This window comes from Xenopus laevis, chromosome 3L, assembly GCF_017654675.1.
Source record: "Xenopus laevis strain J_2021 chromosome 3L, Xenopus_laevis_v10.1, whole genome shotgun sequence".
NCBI classification, from domain to species: domain Eukaryota; kingdom Metazoa; phylum Chordata; class Amphibia; order Anura; family Pipidae; genus Xenopus; species Xenopus laevis.
This window is the reverse complement of record NC_054375.1, coordinates 11,028,794-11,054,634: the sequence shown is the minus strand read 5'-3', so window position 1 is coordinate 11,054,634 and position 25,841 is coordinate 11,028,794. Positions and strand designations below refer to the sequence as shown.

Genomic DNA, 25,841 nt, shown 5'->3' with positions numbered 1-25,841 from the left:
GAACAACGTTACCTTGAGGTGCAGCCCAGGCTCCGGCCAATGCCACTAACACAATCAGAGTCCCCTTCATGGCTGTGACCAATCAGATCCCGGAGATTAGATGTTTCCCCCCTCCTTATATACTAAATATCTTACCAAAAAGTACAGCTAACCACTCCCCCCCTCTGAGTGAGACACCCCCACTTGAACAAACCCACAGGCAATTTGAACGTCAGCCAAATATAATAATGACGTATAAGAAGTGGCTGGAGACTGTCGTTGCCCGTTGGCTCCTTATATAAGCCCATCTCCATATGGATTCCAGCTGTCCTGTTCTCTTCTCATTTATATTTTCTGCCTTTGGCTATTGATCATTCAGTGGTTTTGTTGGCCCTGTCTTGGCTAAGGGGCCCTATTTCTTACTCTGTGCTAAATAAAGGTGGCCCTACACGGGCCGATTAAACTGCTGAATATCTTCTAAAATGGGCAGTAGTTAAAGTGAACATTCAGCTGTTGGTTGGCTGAGGATGATGGGAGTTGCAGTCTACGAACAGGAGGTTAAAAAAAAAAAAAAAAAGCAGAAACAAATCAATCTTCTTTGGGGCAAAGAAGATTGGGGTAGGTGGAGCCAAACAATAGAATCCCAAATCCGATGCCTTTGTCCTTTATCTAAGAACCTGTCTAAATTGAAGCCACGTGTATTCCTGCATAGTGCAACTCCGGAGAGCCCAGGGCCATAGAATAAAGAAAACCTCAACCTCTATGTTCAGTATCTACCTTAATGGATAGCTGGGAAGGATGATTGAGTAATATTAAAGGGGAAGTAAACCCAAACATACAATCCAATTTACATTCAATATTTTTTCTCAAGATGGGCGGGCCCGGCTAATCAAGTAAGTGTGGTGTGGCCGGGGCCCCCCTTACCCTCGGGGCCCCCTACAACTCTCCCCCCTGATGGCTGCCCTATATAAATATATATATAAATGATTTTATGTGAAAATGTAATTACAATTGAAAGCAAAGCCAATCTGCGGTTTTTAATCTTGGCACTGCCAGTTCTGACTCATGAAAGAATGTAACAGAAGTAGGTGCTGATCCCAATTAAAGGACCAGTAACATCAATAATTTTTGTTAAAAGATTCGTTAGTATAAAACAAAAAATAAACACCAAGACAAATTAAACTTTTAAATTGCAAAGCCTTTATTAAGAAATAACTTAGCGAAACTCCACTTCCCCTCCTCTTCAGAAAAGTCGACAGGGCGACCATCCATCTTGTGGTGCTCGATTTCTCCTCCCTGGCTATTCTACTGACAGCATGTGAAGGGGCTTAGGCTCCAATCTCAGGCTCTGGGCAGGCATTGTGGAAGCTGTATGTGCATTGGCTGGTGGAGCAGGGTTTGTGCTGGCTCTATGGATCCCTCTGGGGAAGGCTTCTCTCTGCTTTCTTTGGTCTCTTGGCCACTACCCAGACGTGTCTCGCCTTCTTGTGGCCACTGTAATGTCCCTTGGAGTGCCGCTTGGTTACCCAGGCTACTTTCCTGACGGCCGACCTGGCAGCGGTGCGTTTCTTACGCCAGTGCTTCCGGCTCAGCGTCTGCAGGTTCAGTCTGGTGTGAGTGAGGGTCTTGTTGCACACCGGTGCCTTGATGCTGTAAACTTGATAAAGGTTAGCTGCCTCCTCCAGTCCCACTTGTTATTAGCTACTAATTTCCCGTCTCACTGCAGTTGTAAGTGGTAGTTCTGCTGTCCCGAGTTTTCCGGATTCTCATGTATAAGTTGCTCACCACCACCTTCTGCTCTTCCATAGACTCTGGAAAACCTTTGTGTAAAACCTTAAAACCTTAACACAACCCAAATGTTTTGAGAGTCCTTGGGAACCCAATACAACTTCCTTCCCTTCCAGGTAAAGCTCCAGAGCAACTTTACGTCGGTGATATTTGCCATTATGGTTCTGGAAGGACCTGGAGGTCGATATTTTGGAGGTGGCTCTGCCTCTCCTGTTGAAAAATGCTGTTTCCCTAATGATCTAGCCATGATACCGGAACCAGAGCTTTCAACTACTGGAATGGAAGGCCATGTCTCAGGATGGGAAAGATGGACCAGTATCCGTAGGAAGATTCCATGTTGTCCGCAATGGGGTTACCTCCTGCCAGCAACATGAAATCTACAGTGGGTCACATTTGAGTGAAGGGAAAAAAAGGCCGACAATCCTTTTATATTTTAATCCCTTGTGTTAAAGGGAATCTATATGATAATGTACATACAATATAGCAAAGGACATTAGTTTAATATGAAATATTTGTGATCTTTTAATCCAATTAAAATGTTTTGTGTCCATATCATAAAGAGGGTATACGAGTGTCACTTCCTTGTCAGACACCGTGCGGTTCATTAGGAGAATGCTAGATTATTTCAAAACTGCAAACCATAAATAAATGAAGAACAACTGCAAACTGTGCTACTGTATTAATGCTACAATTTTATTTAAAGGCCAATATTGTTTCAGCCCTTTAAGTTGGCCTTAGCACCAAGTGATTTATATTTTGGTTGATGCTTCAGTTGCTCATACACTCTAGGGGTACAGACTTCTGTTCATTGGGGTGCAATCATTCTGGTGCCGTGCACACAAACACACACCAACAGCACATTCCCAGTCTCCCTCCTTCCTACCGGACCATGGCCAAGCGCAGAACTTGGAGATTTTGCTCCTTCAAGTGCTTCAGCATCTCCAGGTCCCTATGAGATTCCTGCTCCACTTTGCGATAGAACTGCTTCAGTCTCTTAGAGACATTTCTCCTGGAGCTGCTGTTACGGGGCTGTTCCTGGATATGGGATTCAGCCTTCCGCTCCTGCGCTTTTCTTCTGCAGCAACTTCTAAAATAACAACACACAAATTAGTGATTCCACTTGTTGCATTTTAAAGGGGAAGTTAACTTTATATTAAGTATCTTATTCACTGGTTCATTCAGTAGCTATAACTAAAGCTGACATTTATAAAGCCTTGGACAGGGTTTAAAGTGGAAATAATGAATGAAAATAGCCTTATTTTTTGCACTGCAGTCTTAGCCCATAGTTGCAGCTCTTTGCACTTCTACAATGAAGCACAAAGGTTTCAGCTCAAGGTGGGTGGGGTGTAGGGTGCACTAGACAACGGTTATTGCAAGCAGATACCCAAGACATCAGCTGTTTAGACAGACTCACCGTGATTGGCTGCTTACTAAATGAGCTGCAAGCAGCCACTCACCGATGATAATTTGCCATGCTGGCCTATGTCTGACAAATGCACCCAGTACCTGGTGTCAGTGAGATAACGCAAGCAGCTAGTTTCATAAGCTGACACTCATTCTTGCACCTGGCACCATGAGATAATTAACAGATTATTAACAGTCAGAAGTTGATTTACTCTCTAGACATTAACCAAAAATTTAAAATGCCCATACACAGACCTGTTCAGTCTTTCAATCTGATCTGAGGCCAGTCTGGGAGCCCCGGTATATAGTGTGGATGACTGCAAACATATCAGTGCCAGGTTCTCAACCTTCCAAGTCTGATTTACTCTGAAAGAACTCTGCTCAATACTTTTGCCTGTCATTTCTTGGTCCAACTCCTCTCTGTGCTGTCGATTCTAAGTCCACAACAGAACTGATCCTCTTTCCTCCAGTCTGTCTCCTGCACTGCATCCTGCTCTACTTCCTGCTCTATGCCCTGCACTGTTTCCTGTATTACTTCCTGCAATGCTTCCTGTATTACTTCCTGCACTACTTCCTGCTCTACCCCCTGCACTGTTTCCTGAATTACTTTCTGCACTGTTTCCTGTATTACTTCCTGCACTGTTTCCTGTATTACTTCCTGCTCTACGTCCTGCATTGTTTCCTGTATTACTTCCTGCTCTACTTCCAGTACTGGTCTTGCACTACTTCCTGCACTGCTTCCTGCTCCACTCTTCAGCTGCTGCCCTGCAGAATTCTGCTCTCTGTGCCAAACCCCTAATTACCATGTTCATTTTACAAAATTTGGCAGGTTTCTGTGTTTTTTTTCCCATTATTATAGTTTTGCTAATAAAGGTGAATTGCCCTTTAAGCTGTGAGTCTAACATTTCCCAAGGGACCTGTTACAATTACTTGTTTCCTTATCTAGAAATTGTTACAAAAGTATCTTATCTTCTGCTGCGGCTGTTCTGGTCTCTCTACCAAAAGCCAATTAGGTTAGAAACTTTGTTTCTTTTTCTGGCTGTTAAGTGCAGAGAAAAACGGGACTTTGCAGTACAAATGAGGGTTGAAAAGAGGGACTGTCCCTCTAAAAACAGGACAGTTAGGAGGTATTATCCTGGTACTTAGTAGCGCAGTGTCTCCACCTAGCGGGAACCTACGAGTGGCCCCACTGGGAACACAGTAATAAAACACACACACTATTTGTTACACAGAACTTGTTTATGTAAAATAAATGGGCAACTAATAGAGACAGCACTAACCGGTGGCAATAGGGCCTCACTAACTAACTTGCTTGCGTGGTCTGTCAGACTAAATAACTGGATAAGTTCTTTAAAGTAACGGATGGCTCCTCACAGTCCAACTAATAGAAATGTGTAGAAATCTGCGAGCGCTCCTTTAGTGCCCTGTCACTTTAAATCTCAGTCCTCACTCCAAATCCTCTTTAGATGCTTTACAGTTTGTCTTGAGTGGAGTCCAGCACAGTCAGACATACAGTGAGACTAGCAGCCCCTTTGGATGCTCAGATAGGAATCTCCTGCTGGTTGTTCCTCCAGTCTGGATTCCTTTCACACTCTCTGTCTCTCCAGGCACAGTATGAGGCTTCCCTGTCCCAGCCTGATCCAAATGTCTGATTTTGGTGGAGCCTCTCAGCTCTCTGGGCCCACCGGCAGCTCTCTGGTCTCTCTCTGTGTCCAGCGTGTGCTTCTCTCTGCCAGGCTTTTCTCTTCTGCTACTTCCTCTTCCTGCCAGCCACTCACTAGCTGCTGTGTCACTTCCTGTAGCACTGAGATCCTGTACAGCTGGTTGCTAGGTAACAGCTCACAGCACACAGACAGGCTCCTTTACAGGGATAAGTGCAAAGATTTGACACGACTTCCCTACACACATTTTCACTCTTTGTACAAAGCAGACTGGGGCTTCCTGCAGTACTTACTGATATTATCTACTTCTGTTTCTCCAATAATAAGGGACAGAACGGCCAGACGTTTCATTCTCATCTCTTTATTGTGGATGTTCCAGAGATTTCTCATGTATCAATGTCCTGTAGTCTAATGACTTGCCCATATGGCTCTGTACTGGCTCACTAATGGCTTATGTTTGCTGCTTCAGCATTCCTCTCTGTTACGTGGGTTGTCATTGGCATTGGACTCAGTGCGCTGACTCAATAGGCCACACATACAAAGCAATGCTCAGTGTACTTAATAGGCTGTGTATGTACTGCACATCTAATTAGAAATAAATGCCATATAAACCTCACTCATCAAAAGGGGACACTTCCCCTTTAAGAGCAGGAAACAGAGGTGACTTCCACCTGGGGAGGTGACAGTTGGTTCAGTCCGTTGGTTGTCACTTTGGTGAGAGGTAAGTGCATTTTCCCTCAGAGATTTTCTTGCCAAATAACCCTTATTTTAGGTAAATAATAGGGTGATGCCCCCCAAACTTGTGCCTCTCGCTGATTTTAGTGAATTTGGAGATTTTTTTTTGGATTTTTTCCCCTAAAATTGGCTTGGGAGGAGCCTTTAATCTTAGTGCTGGTTGGGAGACCCAGGATTTGGCAGTTATACAGGAATGTCAGCAGATTTGGGGACCCCTGTACCTCACCATAAGCTGCTTAATTTGTGTTCCCAGTACTGACAGGCTCCTTAGAGATTTGCCCCTCTGCCCCCTAATATCTGCCCCCAGCCCTGCTCTTATGTACCAACATTGTAGCTAAATACATGTTCCCTTTATCCAAGTCTGGAACTAGGGGTGGGAAGTAGAGGCACGTGCCATGGGGACAGTAGGGGGTGATAGTAAATGAGTGGGAGGAACATACAGCAGGTCCCATAGAAGAGAGATCATTTCTCCATAGGGATTTGACAGTTGGATTAGTCCGTTGGTTGGCTCTGTGTTAAGTGTATATTCTCTCCAAGACTTTTTGTTGCCAAATATCCCTTATATTAGTGAAAAAAGGGATAGTTGGTGCCCCCGAGTCTGTAACTAGGGGTGGGAAGCAGAGGCACGTGCCATGGGGACAGTAGGGGGTGATAGTAAATGAGTAGGAGGGACATACAGCAGGTCCCATAGAAGAGACCCCTAGGGATTTGACAGTTGGTTTTGTCCGTTGGTTGGCTCTGCGTTGTGTATATTCCCTCTGAGACTTTTTTTTTTACCAAATAACCCTTCTTTTAATGGGAAAAAAGGAGAAATATTTGGGCTACACCCCCCTTGACTAGCGGATGTTCCTCTTGTCACTGATTTTAGTGAATTTGGAGATTTTCCCCTAAAATGGGCTTGGGAGGAGCCTTTAATCTTAGTGCTGGTTGGGAGACACAGACCAGGATTTGGCAGTTATACAGAACTATTAGCAAATATTCACATTTATTAATGAAGGGAACATTTAGGACCCCTGTACCTCACCATAAGCTGCTTAATTTGTGTTCCCAGTACTGACAGGTTTCTTAGAGATTTGCCCCTCTGCCCCTGGTATCTGCCCCCAGCCCTGCTCTTATGTACCAACATTGTACCTAATACATGTTCCCTTTATCCAAGTCTGGAACTAGGGGTGGGAAGCAGAGGCACGTGCCATGGGGACAGTAGGGGGGTGATAGTAAATGAGTGGGAGGGACATACAGCAGGTCCCATAGGGATTTGACAGTTGGTTTAGTCCATTGGTTGGCTCTGTGTTAAGTGTATATTGCCTCTAATATTGACTGTATATTGCCAAATAACCCTTATTTTAATGGAAAAAGAGTGGAAATATTTGGCTTACACCCCCTAACTAGCAGATGTTCCTTTTGTCACTGATTCCAAACAAATGGATGGTTGCTAAGGGCAGAGAGCCTAGCAACCAGATATAAAATGTAAAAAAAAAAAAAAAGTCCAATTGAAACAGTGGGTTTGGTACATTCCTGGCTACTAAACAGCGGATGAAAATCTAACAAACCAATGAGTCTGTACTTGAGTTGGGGACAAGAAGGATGATTGTTTGATTTTTGGCAACCAATGTATTAATACTAATTTGAACTAGACCATTTAATACTACTTGCTATGGTGTTTCTTGTACCCTTGTACCTCTATAACTGGGCCGTTCTTACTAACGTGGAGTAAATTGCACCAGTGTACTATGTCCTTGCTTTATCGGTGCCAATTGGTCGCTATGATCAGACTTACAGTTTTGTACAATCTGAGGCCCGGGAGTTTCTAGTGACGCAAAGCTAAAATTAAGGGTAAAATAGTCTGATCTCTCCCATACTCTGTATTTTATGGGAAATATGAAGTGCTGAATGCATTATCCGTGTATTAATTGTTATTCTCTCTCTCTATACAGACATCGGGCTACAGCGCGTTTCCTGCGATCTTTGCGATTTTTCTGCAAGTTCTGCAAGTTTGCTGCTCATCTCCATCAGAGCATTTTTTGGCTTCCCCCTAGTTTGATATAATCCATCTTATCAGAACTAGTTTTTTGGGATAGCCAGGGTCTCCTCAGGGAGACCCCTTGGGGTATCCGGCCTTGTGCCGGTCCCTTTTATTTTTCTGCCAGAAGCGACACCATCTTCGACTTCTGCGTTTTTTTTGAAAGGTAACCTTGAAAAAATCCAATTGATACTTGTATTATATCTGTTAGAGCAACTCTGCCCTTAGTTCACATGAGACTTTGTATTAACCCCAGTGTTTTCCCACTCTGCACCCAATACACTATGGCTCCTGTAAATATAAATGCAGATCAATGAAGTGTAAAGAATGCTCTGTGAGGGTAAAGGTTCACCTTTAAAGGATAAGTAAACCTTAAAAATAAGAGAATGTAATCTGCTCAAGATGGTAGCATTCCCTAAACTGCTCTACAAATTGCAAAGTCTCCCCTTACTGGTACAGGAGAAAGATATTCAGGCACTTTATAAAATATTTAGGACTTTTATTTGGAATGGGAAGAAAGCGCGAGTTAGTCTGAAGAAACTCCAACAAAACACCCTAAATGGAGGCCTTAATTTTCCAAACGTCAAACACTATAATATGGCAGCTACTATTAGACACTTAAAAGACTGGATTCACAATTCCAGCACTTATACTAATACACATCAGGAACAACAGTTTATCCCACAGACCAATTTACTGCATATTCTACACCTGCACAAAGCAGAACTTCCACCTGCCGTCATAGACAACCCCCTACTATACTCCACATGGCAAACCTGGAAGGAACTGAGAAAACAGTATAATCTGAATAGCCATCATTCTCTATACCTGCCCCTCTTACTGAACCCTGACTTTCAGAGCGGACGAGCCTTAGCAATATACCAAAATTGGAGACTTGAAGGGGTGACAACTGTACGTCACTTGTCCAAGACTGACACTCGAAAACCCTTAACTCTTGCACAATTCCAGACCGAATTTCCAAATGCACAGAGCAATATCTTTGCCTTCCTACAAGCTCAGTCATACACTAGCAGGACTTTGAGACTTTTAACAGGGAATGACTGGGATAATTCTTTGGACAGGTACCTTCTGCGACCTGGTTCCACCAAAGGAGCTATATCGCAAAATTATAGATTCCTTCAGGACATCATTGACTATGACAGCTTACCCACAGGACCCAAACAGTGGACAATTGACATACCAGACTTGAGATTGGAGGACGTCTTCAAGCTGTATAAAAGGCTATGGTTTACCTTACCCTCAAGCATTTATAGAGAAATGTTCCTTAACTTATTGCATAGAACCTACTTGACCCCAGACGTACTTTTCAAAATGCATAGACGAGAGAATAGTGATTGTCCGAAATGTGGGCAAACCAAGGCTGACCTTATACATTGTCTATGGGCATGTCCCCTCATTCGAAGGTTTTGGAATCAGATAAGGGACTATGCAACAAGACACCTGGTTAACTATATCCCACTTTCAGCTGCGTGGGCACTCTGGGGAATAATCCCTGACACCCATACCAGAGTCACACGGGGGTGCTCGGAGATTACTACTAATTATATCCGCAGTAGCTAAGAAAACGATCCTTCAGGTCTGGATATTGAATACACCGCCCACTGTCAAGATATTTCTGGAGAAATTAGTCAGAGTTTTTTATATGGACTGGGTAGAATCGTCCTTAAATAAAAACACAATAGTTCAACGATTTTTCGAAACGTGGGAGACGTTTATTGACATCATTCCACAGGCAATAAAGGTTAGGCCTACAAGAATGCTTCCAACACACAGAATGGTTTTCCTTGAGAAACTATAAGTGGGGATCCTCCTATTAGCTTGTGACGAACATCCACAACGTGGGTAACTGGCACCTCCGGCACTGCGACACCTAGCACTTCTGAGACATAGCGACAAACATAGAGATCCGGTACTGGTCATCACTTCCACACTGGTTGTTAAAATGGTTTAGATGTTATATATGTTGAACAGTCCATGAATACTTGCGGTGACCATTCGCATGGCTTCATGTCATGTACCACTGCCTACATCTCCATTTCTACTTGACGTTTTGGTAACTTTATTTGTACAAGATAGTAACTACCATCAATGTCAATGCATAATGCTTCCTGTGTTTCTATTTGTCGTATGACACTGTTATTCTCTACACCTATATTATGCCAACTGTTGTAACGGAAATATCATTGTGCACTTTCGGAGCTGTAGAAAATGTATCTAACTTTTGCTCGAATAAAAATTGTTTTCTTAAAAAAAATAAGAGAATGTAAAATTTCTTTTTATTCCAAGATATTAAGGGATACATGTACTGTGAATATGAATGAATTGTGTTACAACAGCGCCACCTGCTGGTCAGTTTCCCACCAGTCTGACCAGCAAGTAGTCAAGGAAGTTGTCAGGAGAAAGAAAGAGGCTGATGTTCTTCTGCTTAGGAAAGATGTGAGAAAGGTTTATAATTTTATTCCTAAGCAGAAGAACATCAGCCTCTTTCTTTCTCCGGACAACTTCCTTGACTACTTGCTGGTCAGACTGGTGGGAAAATGACCAGCAGGTGGAGCTGTTGTAACAAAATTCATTCATATTCACAGTACATGTATCCCTTAAAAGAATCAAATTCAACACAATCACCAGCATTATAATGTGCCATTTAACATTGGAGGGGTAACAATATGCCGTAAAATAAAGATAGGAAATATCTGTCTCTTAATCTCGTACTTTATTTCACCTGATAACACTTAAACTACACAATAACGACTGCTCACATTCATATTTAAAGTCTTTGAAACATTGAAACTATTTGCTGTGCCGGAATATATTGCTGATTTGTATCATTTTTCTTCCTTTAGACGACTGAAACATCATGGACCGCTCCCTAGAGATGGAGGTAATGTATCTGTTTCTTTTGTACTTCCAAAAAAGAGAAAAAACATTCCCTCATCTAAACTGGAAGTTCTGGTGGGAGCTGCCATACCATGATACAGGCGGCATTTACACCCAGGGCCGCCATCAGGGGGGGAGAGGGGAGAGAGTTGTAGGGGGCCCGAGGGTAAGGGGGGCCTGGCCACGCCGCACTTACTTGATTAGCCGGGGCCCCCTGCTTTCTGAGAGCTGCCGACTTCGGGAAGGCAGGGCGGGGAGCATCAGGGGAGGTCTCTTATGGCCATTACTTTCTCTTATTGGTCACAGAGTTTAAGTCTGAGTTGAGCGGCTGGATTGGATAGCTGAGGTTTGAACTTCCCATCCAGCTCATCCAATCACCATGCAGCTTTACCGGGACTTGAAATTCTGTGACCTATAAGGGAAGAAAATGCTGCTCCCCTTCTCCCTTCTGCAGTTGGCAGCTCACTTACAGCAGGTGGGCCACACTAATGAAGTAAGTGCAACATGGCAGGGCCCCCTAAAGATAACCCTTTGTGGTACCTGTTGTGTGGTGGGGCCCTGGTCACCAATTTTCTTTCAAACTTCTGGGGGGGCAAGTTTTTTTTACATGGATGTTTAAGGGGGGCCCTGGCCACCAATTCTCTTATAATGTGGGGAGCCCTGGCAACCAATTTTTTTTTCCCATGTGGGGTCCGAGCCACCAATATTTTTTAATGGGGGGCCCTGACCAACAATAGTTTTGTATTTTTAATTAACATGTGGGAACCCTAGCCACCAATGTGGGGGTTGGACCTGTAGGTACGGCTTGTGGTGGGCTCACCCTAGGGGCCGAGGAAATGTTGTCGTATGGGGCCCTGCGATTTCTGATGACGGCCCTGTTTACACCCATTCTAAATTGTATCTCTTTCTTTTCTTACAGGCGGTTTTGTTGACCCGGAAGAACTTCAGGGAGGAGGAGGAGACAGACATCGAGAGTCTCCTCTATTTTTATGGTAAATATTATATTAATCATCCATTCCTTTATTCAATGGGCTTCTCAGTAGGCTGCTAGGGTTTCAAAGGCTGTAGCACTGGTTTATTATTATTTATAATAACATGTATTTATATAGCGCCAACATATTTTGCAGTGCTGTAAAGTAAATGTGTTTATACAACTAAGTCACATTAATTACAAACATAGAACATATGGAGTTACATACATCACAACCAATACTGGTACAAAAGGTAAGGAAGGCCCTGTGCAAAAGAGCTTACAATCTAAAGGGAATAAGACACAAGGCGTGGGAGTGGGCAAGATCAGATATAAGTGGGTGAGAGATGTAGTACTGTATGTGGTATTGCATTTGGTAGTTAAGCAGAGGGAGGGGAGGCTTCTCTAAATAAGTGTATTTTAAGAGATCTTTTGAAGGCAGAAAGGTTGGGAGAAAATGTCAGAGAGAGAATTGTATGTGAATGTCCTTCCCTCCTTTAGCTCAGTGTTTCATGGAAATGTTTTTTCCCTTGCAGAACATCACTACAGGAGAGAGTTCGGGAAGATCGACGACTTGTAAGTAAAACAGAAATCTGCTTATTTTTGGGAATTGTTGGCCATTGCCCTGGGGGGGGGTGTAGGAGAGATAAGGGGGCAAAATGGGATCCCTCATTGGCCTCAGAATTTGGTGTCAATTGACCTGTCCTGTATTGTTTGGCCCCTGAGACACTATCACTTGGGGGTCTGAATAAAGTACAAGGTGTGCCAGGGGCCAGACACATGCACCCAATCACCCATTCTCTAATTGCAGCATCACATAGTAAATAAACCCCCTGCTTCAAGATTGAATAGACTTTGGCCATCGGCTCCACACCAGGGCCCTATTTATAAATATTCATCGTAAGCAATTTAGAACATTTATAGCTGACTTTTCCTCCTTCAACTATCTCTAAAATAGATTATTTTGCCGGAAATTGTTCTTTTATTAGTGGCTTTTTATTTTCACTGTTTTTGGATCATTTGGGCTCTATATAGGTTAACCAGGGCCCAGACATAGTAGAAATGCAATGCAGCAGTAGATAAAACCTTGTATTAATGCTCAATGGCAATTCTTTTTCAGAGCCAACTTCCTGATCCGATATGCAGCCACCCACCAGTACCTGACTAGGGCGAACCTGGTGTATTTCATCTATGTGGTCATGAATCTGGTAAGGAATCCAAAATAGGGAATAAATGATATGTTATTATTATTATTATAGAAATCAGGCCCGGACTGGCAATCTGTGGGTTCTGGCAAATGCCAGAGGGGCTGCTATAAGGTCCCATAGAAAGTCAGTATTTAGTGGGCTGGTGGGGGCTGTTTGGGCCTCTATGTGGGCTGATTGGGCTTCTGTGTAACTGAAATGCCAGGACCTTTTTTAATTCTCAGTCCAGACCTGATAGAAATATTGTATCCCCAGGCCTTTTGTTTCTCATGGACTGTTGCGCCCCTGGTCTGATTCAGTCTATTAACGATTTGTAATTTATTTTGAATCAGTGTGGCATTAGATTGCCAGCTCTTGGCTTATACAATGTAGTCAGCTATTGCACCTCCAGACTATAAACTAATTATAGAGGAGAATATATATGTTTTATGTCCCAAACTGAGAAGAAAACTAAAATGCTATCCCCATGTCTGTAAAAACATTGCCCTGTGGCCTTCATGTACATGCGGGTGAAGCACTAATATTTATAGTAAATTCCTATTGTTGTGCATATTTGGTTCTTATGCCCTTTAAACCAGGAATTGATAGTAACCCACATAATTCACTGATATCCTATTATTTTTATTATTATAATTATATACATATCACTGAGTGTGGCCTATAGTGACCACTGCAGGTGAATGGGAACTGCACAGCAGCGCTGCTCATTTTTCTGTTTCTCATCTACCCGATAATATTGCTTAATCCATTTCTCCCTCACTGACACTTTTTTTTATGTTACAGGAACAACTGGATAATATTGTGTGCTGATTTCCAGCTGCCGGAATCACCTGTAAGTGGCATTATTAGTCTTATTATAGTGACTGGGTGTCTTAGTACAGTAGTAACAGTATTATTGACTGGATCTCTTCTAAACTCACCCACCTAAAGTCCATTTCAGCAGCAACAAAGCAAAAGCAAAAACTGTTGCAATGCAGTGATGGGTTATGCACAGAGGCCCCCCATAGGAACCCTTAATAACATGGGTAACAATGCAGTGTTTGATATAACATTGAGATCTCTTCTCCCAAGCTCAGAGACATCACATGGACCAGAGGAGGTTGCTGAAGCCTTGAAAGTAAGTGTCCGCGATCACTGTCTCTGTCCCTCATTGCTTTCCTCCAATACAGAGTATTTAAGATGTCTTATTTCCCTTTGCTCCTCTCCTTGTGTCTTTCCCCCGACAAGACCTTAAGATCAATAATCAGGGCATGCGAGAGAAAACTCCCGAGAAGGAGAAGGAGCTGAGAGAAGCTGCATGTATGTCTTTCATTTAATATTCCTTCCAGTTTATTGATGATAAGTAACCAATATATAGATAAGAAAAAAATGGATTTTAGCCAGCTTCAGAGCAACTGATTTACAGCGTTACACAGTTATTATTTGGACTGCAGGTGGCCACCACATCTCCAGAATTCCCAGCTGCAGCATACAATTAGACATCTAATTTAATCTAATCATGATTAAACAGAAAAAGTCACTTGTACAACCAGTTTGAAGTGTGGCTGCAATAGATATCAATTGTTGAGTTAGGAACCTTCATCCAAGGCAAAGAGCAGACAGAAATAGGTTCTATATAATGATCTTAACACCGCAAGAAGGCAAAAAAATTATCTTTGGAAAATCTGCTCTTTTTATTCACATTTATTCAAACAAAAATTTTGAGCTGGTCTGTCAGTTTTACTCTTATCTACCCATATAATATACTAACCCCCAATCAACACATCAAGACTATTCAGGGATATTTATTACTTCAGTAATATATTTGTAGTCCTCAACACTTTGGAAACCAAATTTACACTGATATTGTTCTCTATTATATCCCGTTTAGGACCAGTCCAGGAAAAGGTGGAGGAAGATCACCGCAGAAGAGGAGACCATCGAGGAGCAGAAGAGGTCGAACACCATTTAGAGGGAACCAGCACGAAGACTGTTTCCTGCCGAAAGAAAGAGGGATGTTGGAAGATCTGAGACAGAAAGATGATTCCTCCTGAACAGCAGAAGAGGGATTAGAACTGGAGGAAACAAGAGGCGAAATGCAGGAAGAAGAGAAAGATGTTCCTGCTGAAAAGAAGGAAAGAGCCAGAAGGACACCAGCCAAAAGATGATCCTGCTGAAAAGAAGAAGAAGAGGTGGAAGAACTGGAGAGATGTGTTCTGCCGAAAAAGAAAGAGGAGTAGAAGAATGGTAGAAAGATGATCCTTCTGAACAGCAAGAAGAGGGATCGAACTGGAGGACAAATGCAGGAACAAGAGGAAGATGTTCCTGCTTAAAAAGAAGAAGAGGCCAGAAGAACCAGACGAAAGATGATCCGCTTGAAAAGAAAGAAGAAGAGGTGGAAGAACTGGAGAGAGGTGTTTCGCGAAAAGATAAGAGGATGTAGAGATATTGGGAGAAATGATGATCCTTTGAACAGCAAGAAGAGGGGATCGAACTGGAGGAAACAAATGCAGGAAACAAGGGAAGATGTTCCTGCTTGAAAGAAGAAGAGCGAAGAAACCAGCGAAAGATGATCCTGCTGAAAAGAAAGAAGAAGAGGTGGAAGAACTGGAGAGAGGTGTTCCTGCCGAAAGAAGAGGATGAGAAGATATGGAGAAGAGATCCTTCTGAACAGCAAGAAGAGGGGACGGAACTGGAGGAACAAATGCAGGAACAAGAGGAAGATGTCCTGCCTTGAAAAAGAGGAAGAGGCAGAGACCAGCGAAAGATGATCCCTGCTGAAAAGAAAGAAGAAGAGGTGGAAAACTGGAGAGAGGTGTTTTCCTGCGAAAAAAGAAAGAGGATGTAGAAGAATATGGAGAAGATTGATCTTTCTGAACACAAGAAGAGGGGACGCAACTGGGAGGAACAAATGCAGGACAAGAGGAAGATGTTCCTGGCTGAAAACAGAAGAAGAGCAGAAGAACCAGCCGAAAGATGTCCTCCGAAAAGAAAGAAGAGGTGGCAGAAATGAAGAAAGATGATCCTCCTGAACAGCAAGAAGAGGTGATTGAACTGGATGAACAAGAGGACAAAAGCAGGACAAGAGGCATAGTGTTTCCTGCTGAAACAAAAACAGCAGCAGCCAACCCGGAGAAGAAGGGTTTCATCAGGCTCCAGAGGATCTTGGATAATATATTTAATTATGGCTTTTTATTTTCTAATGCTAATACACCATGTTGGCTCTCGTGTACTTTATAGCCTTCAGTCGTTCAGGCTTGGTCTCCAATGATGGAGAAATTAAAAGGTTGCCATAGCTGCCTTGTATGTTCTCTGTCTTTTTTTGCCTGTGGCCTTGAATCAGTCAGAGATTTCCCCTTTGGCCAGGATATGGTGTTCTTAGTTGTACTGGGTTACTGACTCTGAGCAGAGATCTGGCCAAGTCTCAGATACTGCTGATTGATTCTCTATAGACCAATTAGGGGGGAGTTTGGTAACTCTCATGGGCTGTTGATAGCTCTTCCCTTCTTTGGAAATAACTTTGCCTACTAGAAACTAGACTTCACACCAGCTGATCAATTATAAGAATAAAATGTGCCATTCCAGAGAGCTGACGTGCTATAATTATTATCTAGTATTAATTCTTCTTTAACAATTTACAAGATATTTCTTTTCTTTGCAGCGTTCCCAAGAAGTTCTTCCGAGGGATCAACTGTCGTCGCCCACTCCTGCGCCGTAAATACCTTGCACCCACACTGGAACCCCACACAAGATATCACACATTAAGACTTACACATTGCACCCTCCCCCTTCCAACACACACATATATAAAGGAATCATTCAGTATTAAATACCATTAGGTAAAAATGATAGGATGTGCAAAATAAAACATCTTTTGAATATAGTGAGTTAGCAAAAATGTAATGTTATAAAGAGCTGGAGTGACTGGATGTCTACATGACAGCCAGAACACTACTATCCTGGCATTTGCAGCTCTCTTGGTTTCCACTGATGGTTACCAGCACTAACAATCAGTGGACTGAAGGGGCTACATGGGCTGCAAATCAGGGAAGATTGTGCTCTGGCTATTTATGTTAGGACATTTCAGTACTTCCAGCCTTTATAATGTTACATTTTTGGCTAACTTACAATATAGAAAACATTTTTTATTTTAAAACATTCCTATATATTTACCAGTTTTTCTTCTTTTTACAGTGAACTAACACAGACATATTAAAGGAACTGATCTGTATTAAAATAAACATTAGGTAAATAAGATAGTTGGCAAAATAAAACCTTTTTGAATATAGTGAGTAGCCAAAAATGTATATGGTTATTAAAGGGCTGAGTGACTGGATGTCTAACATAAGAGCCAGACACTACTTTCTGCTTTGCAGCTCTCTTGGTTTCACTGATGGTTACCAGCCAATAACCAATCAGTGACTTGAAGGGGGCCACAGGGGCTGCAAATCAGAAGTAGTATTCTGGCTATTATGTTGACACATCCATTTCACCAGTCTTCAACATTACATTTTTGGCAAACTTATATATTAGAAACATTTTATTATTTGTGCACAGACTATCTATTTGGCAGTGCTTTATTTTATACCGAATGATTCCTTTAATACGATTTCCTGTGTCAGTTTTAATGTAAATAGAAAAACTGGGGTAAATAGGACTGCTGAAAATAAAATAATGTTTTCTAATATAGTTGGTTAGCCAAAATGTAATGTTTGAAAGCTGGTGTAAATGGATGTGTAACATAATAGCAGAACACTACTTCCTCCATGCTTTGCAGCTCTCTTTGGTTTCCACTGATTGGTTACCACCACATAACCATCAGTGACTAGAAGGGGGGCACAGGAAGTAATATTCGGCTATTATTTAGACATCCAGTCCTCCAGCCTTTATACATTACATTATTTGGCTAACTCCATTATATTAGAAACATATTTTTTATTGTGACAATTTCTATTTGCACAGTGTTTATTTTACACTGAACTGTTCCTTTAAGCCATGATCCAGGAGTAATACCGATTGCCCATTTTGAGTCAGGGGAAGGAATTTTTCCTAGGTTTTTGCCTCCTCTGGCATTAGCTGTTATGAATGCCCAACCCAAATTGACTTAAAATGAATAAAATCCTGTCCACCAAAAAAAACAACGGTTTGCCATAAATATGTCTCTGTGTTTTTATTGAATCTCTATGGTGAAGCTTGAGGGGAGGTAAGAGCTCCAGCTGCCTCATTCTGATAAAGGTAACTGACCAATTGGTGTCACTTAATATGTGGGGGACTGTCTCAACATGGGCAGGTTGGGGCAGAGTGGGAAAGAGGTTTTGTTAAGGTTTGTATGGTTTTATATCTGTGCAGGGGGTTGTATAGAATGGGTTCTGATCTGGGAATTCATTGGTTAATATGTAAGTGATGTCCTGAAATACACAGGGTTAATATCTGAATTCATTGGCTTAATATGTATGCTGATGGGGCTATAAATACACAGGCGTATAGTTGCTGATACTCCAGAGATGCTGCTGAGAAATGGATCTACTAAATGTTGCAAAATTCAACACGAACATTTAACTTTACACTTAGATTTTAGAAAAACAGTAAAAAAATAAACAATGAAAAGTAATTGAAAAAAGTCTTTATTTCTGGGGAACAATCTGAAAACAACTGAACTAAAAACAACCCCTTTAAGAGAACTCTGCATTCATTTTTTTCATCATGGCAGGTATGGGATCTGTTATCCAGAATGTGCGGGACCTTGTTTTCCAGATAACGGATCTTTCTGTAATTTGGATCTTCATGCCTTAAGTCTACTAGAAAATCATATAAACATTAAATAAACCCAATAGGCTGGTTTGCTTCCAATAAGGATTAATTATATCTTAGTTGGGATCAAGTACAAGCGACTGTTTTATTATTACACCGCAAAAGGAAATCATTTTTAAACAATTGTATTATTTGGATAAAATGGAGTCTACCGTATGTGAGAAGGCCATTGGAGCTTTCTGGATATCGGATCCCATACCTGTATTAAATTTACCCCCTGTCTCCCTAAGTCCATTACTTGTCTATATTGGTCAGTGATGCAGCTTCTAATAGTGTTGTCTAAGGAGAGACGAGGATTATGGGTCACTATTGGGGGTTTGCTTTACTCCTTAGTTGTGATGTTACTCATCAGTCGTCGCTGGGAGTTTTTGCAATCCTGTAGTTATGTGTGGGCCGGCCCGAAACCCACGGCACCCTCAGGTTGTACAGGATTGGCCCCTCTGCTCCTGCACAAAATCTTCAGCTCATGGGCAGGTCTGGGTTGAGCTCTTCTCCTGCTCTCCCCGCCCACGACCTGGCACTGCTGGCGCCTAAATTTATACTCACTCCGCCCCTTTTGTGATGTCACGGTGGGTCAGGTCTATAAGTAGAGGGGGAATGGTGGGCCGGGTGTGGGTTGGAAGGGGCGGGTTAGGGTAGAGAATTTCTCCGGATGGTGGAGGCAAGAGATTTGTTTTAGAACATGCAACTGGGTAGGTTGATGAAGCCACGTTCCTATTGAAATCTTTTATATGTCTGTATTATAACATACCTCCCAACTGTCCCTTTTTCGGAGGGACAGTCCCTCTTTTGACAGCTCAACCCGCAGTCCCTCATTTGTACTGGAAAGTCCCTCTTTTCTCTGCACTGAACAGCCAGAAAAGAAACAAAGTTCTCACTTAATTGGCTTTTAGCAGAGCCCAGAACAGCTAACAGGTGCAAATAAGATACTTTGTAACAATTTTGAGACACAAAAACACAGTTTAGATAAGGAGAAATATTTTCAAACTTTCATAACCTGCCAAATTTTGTAAAACAAACATGGTAATTAGGGGGTGTGGCCACAGAAAGGGGTGTGGTCAAAAAATTGCTGCGCTACGTGCGGGAAAAAAAATATTGTCCCTCTTTTTACTTCCAAAATGTTGGGAGGTATGATTATAATACAACTCCAATCTCATTCCCGTATATCCCCACATACTCAGCCCTTCCTTTATATTATATATATATATATATTGTACACATGTCTGTAGAGAAGATTCCATTATAAACCAACATCGTTTCCCTTGTTAATGTCGAGCTCATTCAGTCGAAGGAAACACAATTTCCTGAAAAAAAATCCCATTAATGGCAGAATAATTCACAATAAACAGAAGAATTTAATCCACATCAACTGACTGGAACCCGGGGGAACCTCATCTATCAGCCATTAGGGGCCGATATATATATATATATATATATACAGAACTCCCACCCTGATAACTACATACAATGAAAATACAGAATGAAGGAAGGCAGAGAGGATTGTTTCGAGAGTTCCGATGTGAGTGTGATCAGAAATGAATGTTGTGTCGGGGGAAATAGAGCAACAATCTCTAATGGGTTTCTTAAAGGGAGGGGGGGGGGGAACAATAGCCTTTAATAACTCCGGGAAATGAAATGCAAATCTATCTCTAGGTTTAAAATCATTTTATACTGAAATCTCTTTGTTATACTGCTGAATAATTCCAGTCATTATGGATATCATTAGCAATGCCAGAAGAAAAAATACATAACTGCAAATAACTTTCATTTATAAAGTGGAACTAAAGCCCCCCCCATAGGAATTGTATTGGATGGAACATTCCTCATTCTGTATGTGCCCCCTCACCTTCCCCTCTGTCTGGCACCTTGGCAGTTAAATGTTGTATAATATAAACAAGACATTTGGCCACTGACTGTAAGTTACTGGGTTCCCATGTGACTGATAATAAAATCTTGCCAGGAGAAGCACACAAATTATTCCATTACCCTTTTGCACCTCTGAAATCCTTTCTCCGTCCCCCCCTTGCTATCAGCAGACGCCTCTCGTCTCCCCCAACTCTCAGCCGCTATGTTCTATACATATGTAGGGCCACGAGGCCTAACCTTTCCCAATGAAGAATTCTAACCCATGTTCAATTATGGATGAGGTGGTGCAGTGTCAGGCAGCTACGGGGAGACTTTTCTGCGAGTCGCTTTAATTTTATTCCGGTGTCACAAATCCCGACCCGAGAGCGAAATTGCTCTTAAGGGACCATCTGTGATATTGCACGTCAGCCATGGAAACATGAAATTCACTTTATCACCGCCCCTTGTATTTCACTCTTCCACTGCACTTGGTATCCAGGGGGGGCCCATAACTATTAGTCCACGAGATTCCACAATCCCCCCGTTGGGGAAAATAAAACAATAAGTCATTCAGTCACATCCATTGCTACATCTTTCCAGCAGCCAGAACTGGGCCAAGGAGCTTTGACATCCATGACAAGGGTGCAGAGATTAAGAGAAAGGCTCAGGCCTAGGGAAAGTTCAGAGGGGAGGTAGGCTACTCAAATAATGGTCATTCAACTATTTATTTGTGAGCCATGGCTAGTGTATACATCTATGTCTGCCATGTTAGATTCCCAGAGCCTTCTGGTGGGCACCATTAGAACGTTTGTGATGATATCTGGACTTCCCATTGCTGGGAGGATTAGGACACCACTTGAGGTAGGTATGACCTTAGTCCTACACACATAGCTCTCACTTGGCCTTGGCCAGAGAACTGCTCATGGCTCAAGTTGAGTTTTGAAGAGCTTTGGCCAATGTACACATGGCTGCCATCTTGGATTTTTAAGAATCTGACTGTTGACCATCATTATAATGTCTGCAAATACATCTGGGCCTCCCAATTGCAAATGGGTTAGAACACCAGCTGAGATGCTCCCACTTGGCCATGGCACAGAGAACCTTTCATGCCTCATGTTGAGGTTGAACAGCTGTTGGAGCCTAATATATACACACGGCTACCATATTGGATTCCTAGAACTTGACTTGATCCATGATGATGCAAGATCCTCCCATTACTGAAGTGATTAGGACATTAACATGGACATGAACGGATGTTCTCAGCCCAACACACATAGCTTCCCCTTATCCTCAGCACATTTTCCATATTTATAATTTCCATGTTAAAGTGAACCCGTTCATAAGCGATGCCCTTCATTTCATTAGTTTAAAATAATATTTTCTTTTTTTTAATCCGTCTTTTTTTTTTTTTTGAGATCCCAGGCTGCATTCATCATCCTATTGATTAGGTGACCTTCCGCTGGGAATACACTGCATTTCTCACATGTCACCGAGATCCTATATCAGCCGAATGATAAATCACTTTAGGGGTCATGCTCAAAAGTTCCATTTGTCTGACAAAAAAAAATTCTCCTACTTTTCAATGCCAAATTGGCTTGCTAGTCCCCACCCTGACATTCTCCTGCTGAAGATAAATGACATAGTTTTATGGGATCTCTCAGTACAGACTATGAGCAAACTTAGGGGACTGCCTGTTCCTGCTGAATTGTGCTTAGTACAGGGGAATACCTATGCTGCCATAGTTTTATGGGATCTCTCAGTACAGTCTATGAGCAAACTTAGGGACTGTTCCTGCTGAATTGTGCTTAGTACAGGGAATACCTATGCTGTCATAGTTTTATGGGATCTCTCTGTACAGACTATGAGCAAATTTAGGGGGCTGTTCCTGCTGAATTGTGCTTAGTACAGGGAATACCTATGCTGCCATAGTTTTATGGGATCTCTCTGTACAGACTATGAGCAAACTTAGGGGACTGTTCCTGCTGAATTGTGCTTAGTACAGGGAATACCTATGCTGCTATAGTTTTATGGGATCTCTCTGTACAGACTATGAGCAAACTTAGGGGACTGTTCCTGCTGAATTGTGCTTAGTACAGGGAATACCTATGCTGCCATAGTTTTATGGGATCTCTCTGTACAGACTATGAGCAAACTTAGGGGACTGTTCCTGCTGAATTGTGCTTAGTACAGGGGAATACCTATGCTGCCATAGTTTTATGGGATCTCTCTGTACAGACTATGAGCAAACTTAGGGGACTGTTCCTGCTGAATTGTGCTTAGTACAGGGAATACCTATGCTGCCATAGTTTTATGGGATCTCTCTGTACAGACTATGAGCAAACTTAGGGACTGTTCCTGCTGAATTGTGCTTATTACAGGGAATACCTAATCTCCCCCTAACTGACTTTCAGGCTGGGCCCCCTTAGCTCATAACAAGGTTACAGATATATAGAAACACTGGGTGGGATCTACTGCTCTACTGGAAAATTACTCTTTACTGAAGAGTAACTATGAAGCCTCTCTCTAATGCAAGAGAACACATTATTACATACATTTTTCTTTAAATCCATTGGTCATTTTTTTCCATTATTTTCCACTCTAGAAGCAAAATTAATAAGTATTTTTGTTTCCTTCAGGTCAACACCATAGACGCCATCATCAACCTCTATCTCAAAGGCTTTACTTGGAGGCACTTGTATCTTTTATTCAACCTCAGTCACAATGTAAAGGAACACTATTACAGTAGCATTAGTTTTCTGCCAGCCACTGAACTGCTTTCCATCGCTTCTCCTGCCTTTAATTGAAACAAAGCCTGAACAAATGAAAATGGAGAGACTATAATCCCTCAACAGAAGAGCCACTGAAGGTATCAGCTGGGCCATCTCCAACATACCTGCCGAATTTGTTTGGTGTTTATTGAATCTGTCATGTCTGACCTCCTAATAGTGAATGGCAAGCATAAAACCAACCTGTAATTGTTTCTCTACACCGTCTCACCCACACACTCCCTTTAATTGCCTTACACAATCAATTGGACTGGCCAATGATATGAAACTTCCAGCTGGGAGAAGTGTGGAAGGGAATCAGCGTGGGGGAGCCGGGCAGCTTCTTCTTAGTCAGCTGCCTTTGGCTGTTCGGCTTGGATGCAATAAAAACAATGATCCTGGCAATGTGGAAATGCTGTCTCCTCGATATCATAACTCCTGCTTGCAGAACCTGTCCTGAAGCACTTGTTGTCTTCAAAGCTCAGCGTATAAGAGTTGGTAGAATCCTAAAGAGAAATAAGCCTGGGGGTAACCAGTGGTGAATGCTGATATTTTTGAGGACAGCGACCCAAACTGAGCTGGCAGAATATAAAATTCAATTCTTTGCATGGTGTGTGATACAAGGGTCACGTATCATTTCAGGTGTCCTTAAGTCATATCAGTTTTGACCTCATTCTGTAGCAACTTTTGTGAATTCTCAGTGTCTGGAATCTCACAGGATGGGAACAGGGCAGTTAGGGACATCCTATCTAATTCATTCCTGTAGAGACTGTGGCCAATGAGGAGATACATGGAATGGGATAAAGGTAAGTAGCCCAAAAACTGTATCTTCATCTTAGATTGGATTCTAAGCTTGGCGAGTAGCATTTACAACCCTAGCATGGCTAGAGAAGACTCTTGATGTATTGGTAATCATGAATGGGGTAAACAGGGTAAAAAATGCAGCATTTCTGCAGGACAGTCAAAAGCCACCAATAAGGGATAGTTATATGTGGTTCCTTTTTTAAGAGACAATAGTGTAGGGGGCGTGGCTAGCCGTACAACAGGGCAGACGCACTGTGAAAGTGCTCCCAGGGCCCCACGTTTAATTTCTTAAATCCGCCACACAAACGCAGCCCTGTGGCCACCACACCATCATAGGCGGTAGAGAAAAGGACCCGCTACAATTTGGGACCGAAACGAGTCCTCTAGCGCATCCCTGGACGGAGATACTGTTGCGGCCTAGCTACATAGTGAAGCCGGGGACTCGCGTGATCGCAAGCCCCAGCCGCGGCCGACCGGAAGCGCGGATCTCGCTGGCGCGACAACGGAGCACTACTGAAGAGCTTGAAGGGGCTCTCTGCAGGTACTGTGTGGGTGGGAGACCCTGAGAGACCCCAGGGGTGCCCAGTAGGAGTATAAATACCCAAACCCTACACCCCCAGCAGGCTCCCAGCTCATGTACACGCTGTTATACAGCCCTGACATATCTCCATTGCTGCTCAGCAGCACTGCTCCTCTGGCTTCACTGATCATTTGGACAATTCACTGTGGCTTATAGTGGACTCTACACCTATTAACCCTTTATTGGGACACTGGGCCTACGATATCACAAGCTTCTAGTACTTAATCCAGCAGATGGCAAAACTGATCATCACGGCCTAGCACACCTCAAGGATTACAGGGCCAGTGTAATAGAGCGCCACCCGAGAGTGATATGCGCCATTAACCCCTGCATTAACCCCTGCATTCGCAAGCAGAGCCACCAGACACTTCTAACTGCAACCCGGAAGCACAGTGCCCAAACAACATATTGCTGCATAGTCACAGCTCTGCACTGCTTCAATTTTAATGGGCGAGTGCTACTCGAGAACCCTGGCCAATACTCTATAACGTGTGGGACGGCTACCATATCCATATCACGAGCCGGTCGCTACGTATTTCTGTGCTTATTTAGGGTTTACGGAAGGTGTGAGACCCTGGAATAGTTGCGAACAGCAGCACATCAAAACGAAACCTTACCTCCGCCTATCTTCACGTCCACAAACAAGATGGTACTTCTGGCCATATGTAATGGCTCATCTCGCCCATGACTGAATAAAAGGAATAAGAACCCGTGGGGCCCAATGATCCACCACGCTCCAAACTATCTCACTCATTGCTAATAGAATAGTTAAGTATTTCACCGTAAACACGGACGCTCTGTGGCAAACTCTGGTGACTCAGGTCTGACATATGTATAAATATCTCAACAAAGCGGACCCCATGACTAAGCCAAAGACCCAACGTGAAAAAAAAGACACAAAGAGAGAAACAACTACATCATCGTCTCCAGCGTCAGAGCACGAAACGTCACATCAAAGCAATTCCATGATGGAAGCTACATCTGGCACACAACAAACCTTAGCACAGGAAACTGCTAAAGCGGTGGCCGACCTACTGACTCCTACATTTGAGCAAAAATTTAACTCAATACATAGCACCATGAAAGAAATGCTCACTGAAATCAAGCAGCACACTGAGCGCTTGGATGAAGTTGAACATCGCACTACAAGTTGCGAAACACAATTGGATACGTTACAAAACCAAGTGGACCATTTACAAAAATCTAACATAATACTAATTGACCGCATTGAGGACCTGGAAAACAGGAACAGAAGGAGCAACCTGCGTTTAATAGGCCTCCCAGAAACGGTCAAAGGACAAGATCTGTGGGAGTTTGTCACGCTCACTTTACCTGGTTGTTTATATCCAACGGACAGTGATCCACAGCTCAATGTAGACAGAGTCCACAGGATCGGC

The 25,841-nt window shown here is 42.7% G+C and overlaps 1 protein-coding gene across 10 annotated transcripts in view; it reads right to left on the bottom strand.

Moving 5' to 3' along the window:
- Positions 1 to 25,841, bottom strand: part of LOC121393056 — a 1,743,327-nt gene that overhangs the window by 141,060 nt on the left and 1,576,426 nt on the right. For all 10 annotated transcript variants that reach the window (XM_041585388.1, XM_041585383.1, XM_041585386.1 and 7 more), the window contains one exon: positions 13 to 2,854. In XM_041585388.1, the coding sequence (XP_041441322.1) occupies positions 13 to 70 (58 nt within the window). In that variant the 5' untranslated portion in view covers positions 71 to 2,854. The remainder of the gene's footprint in view (positions 1 to 12; positions 2,855 to 25,841) is intronic.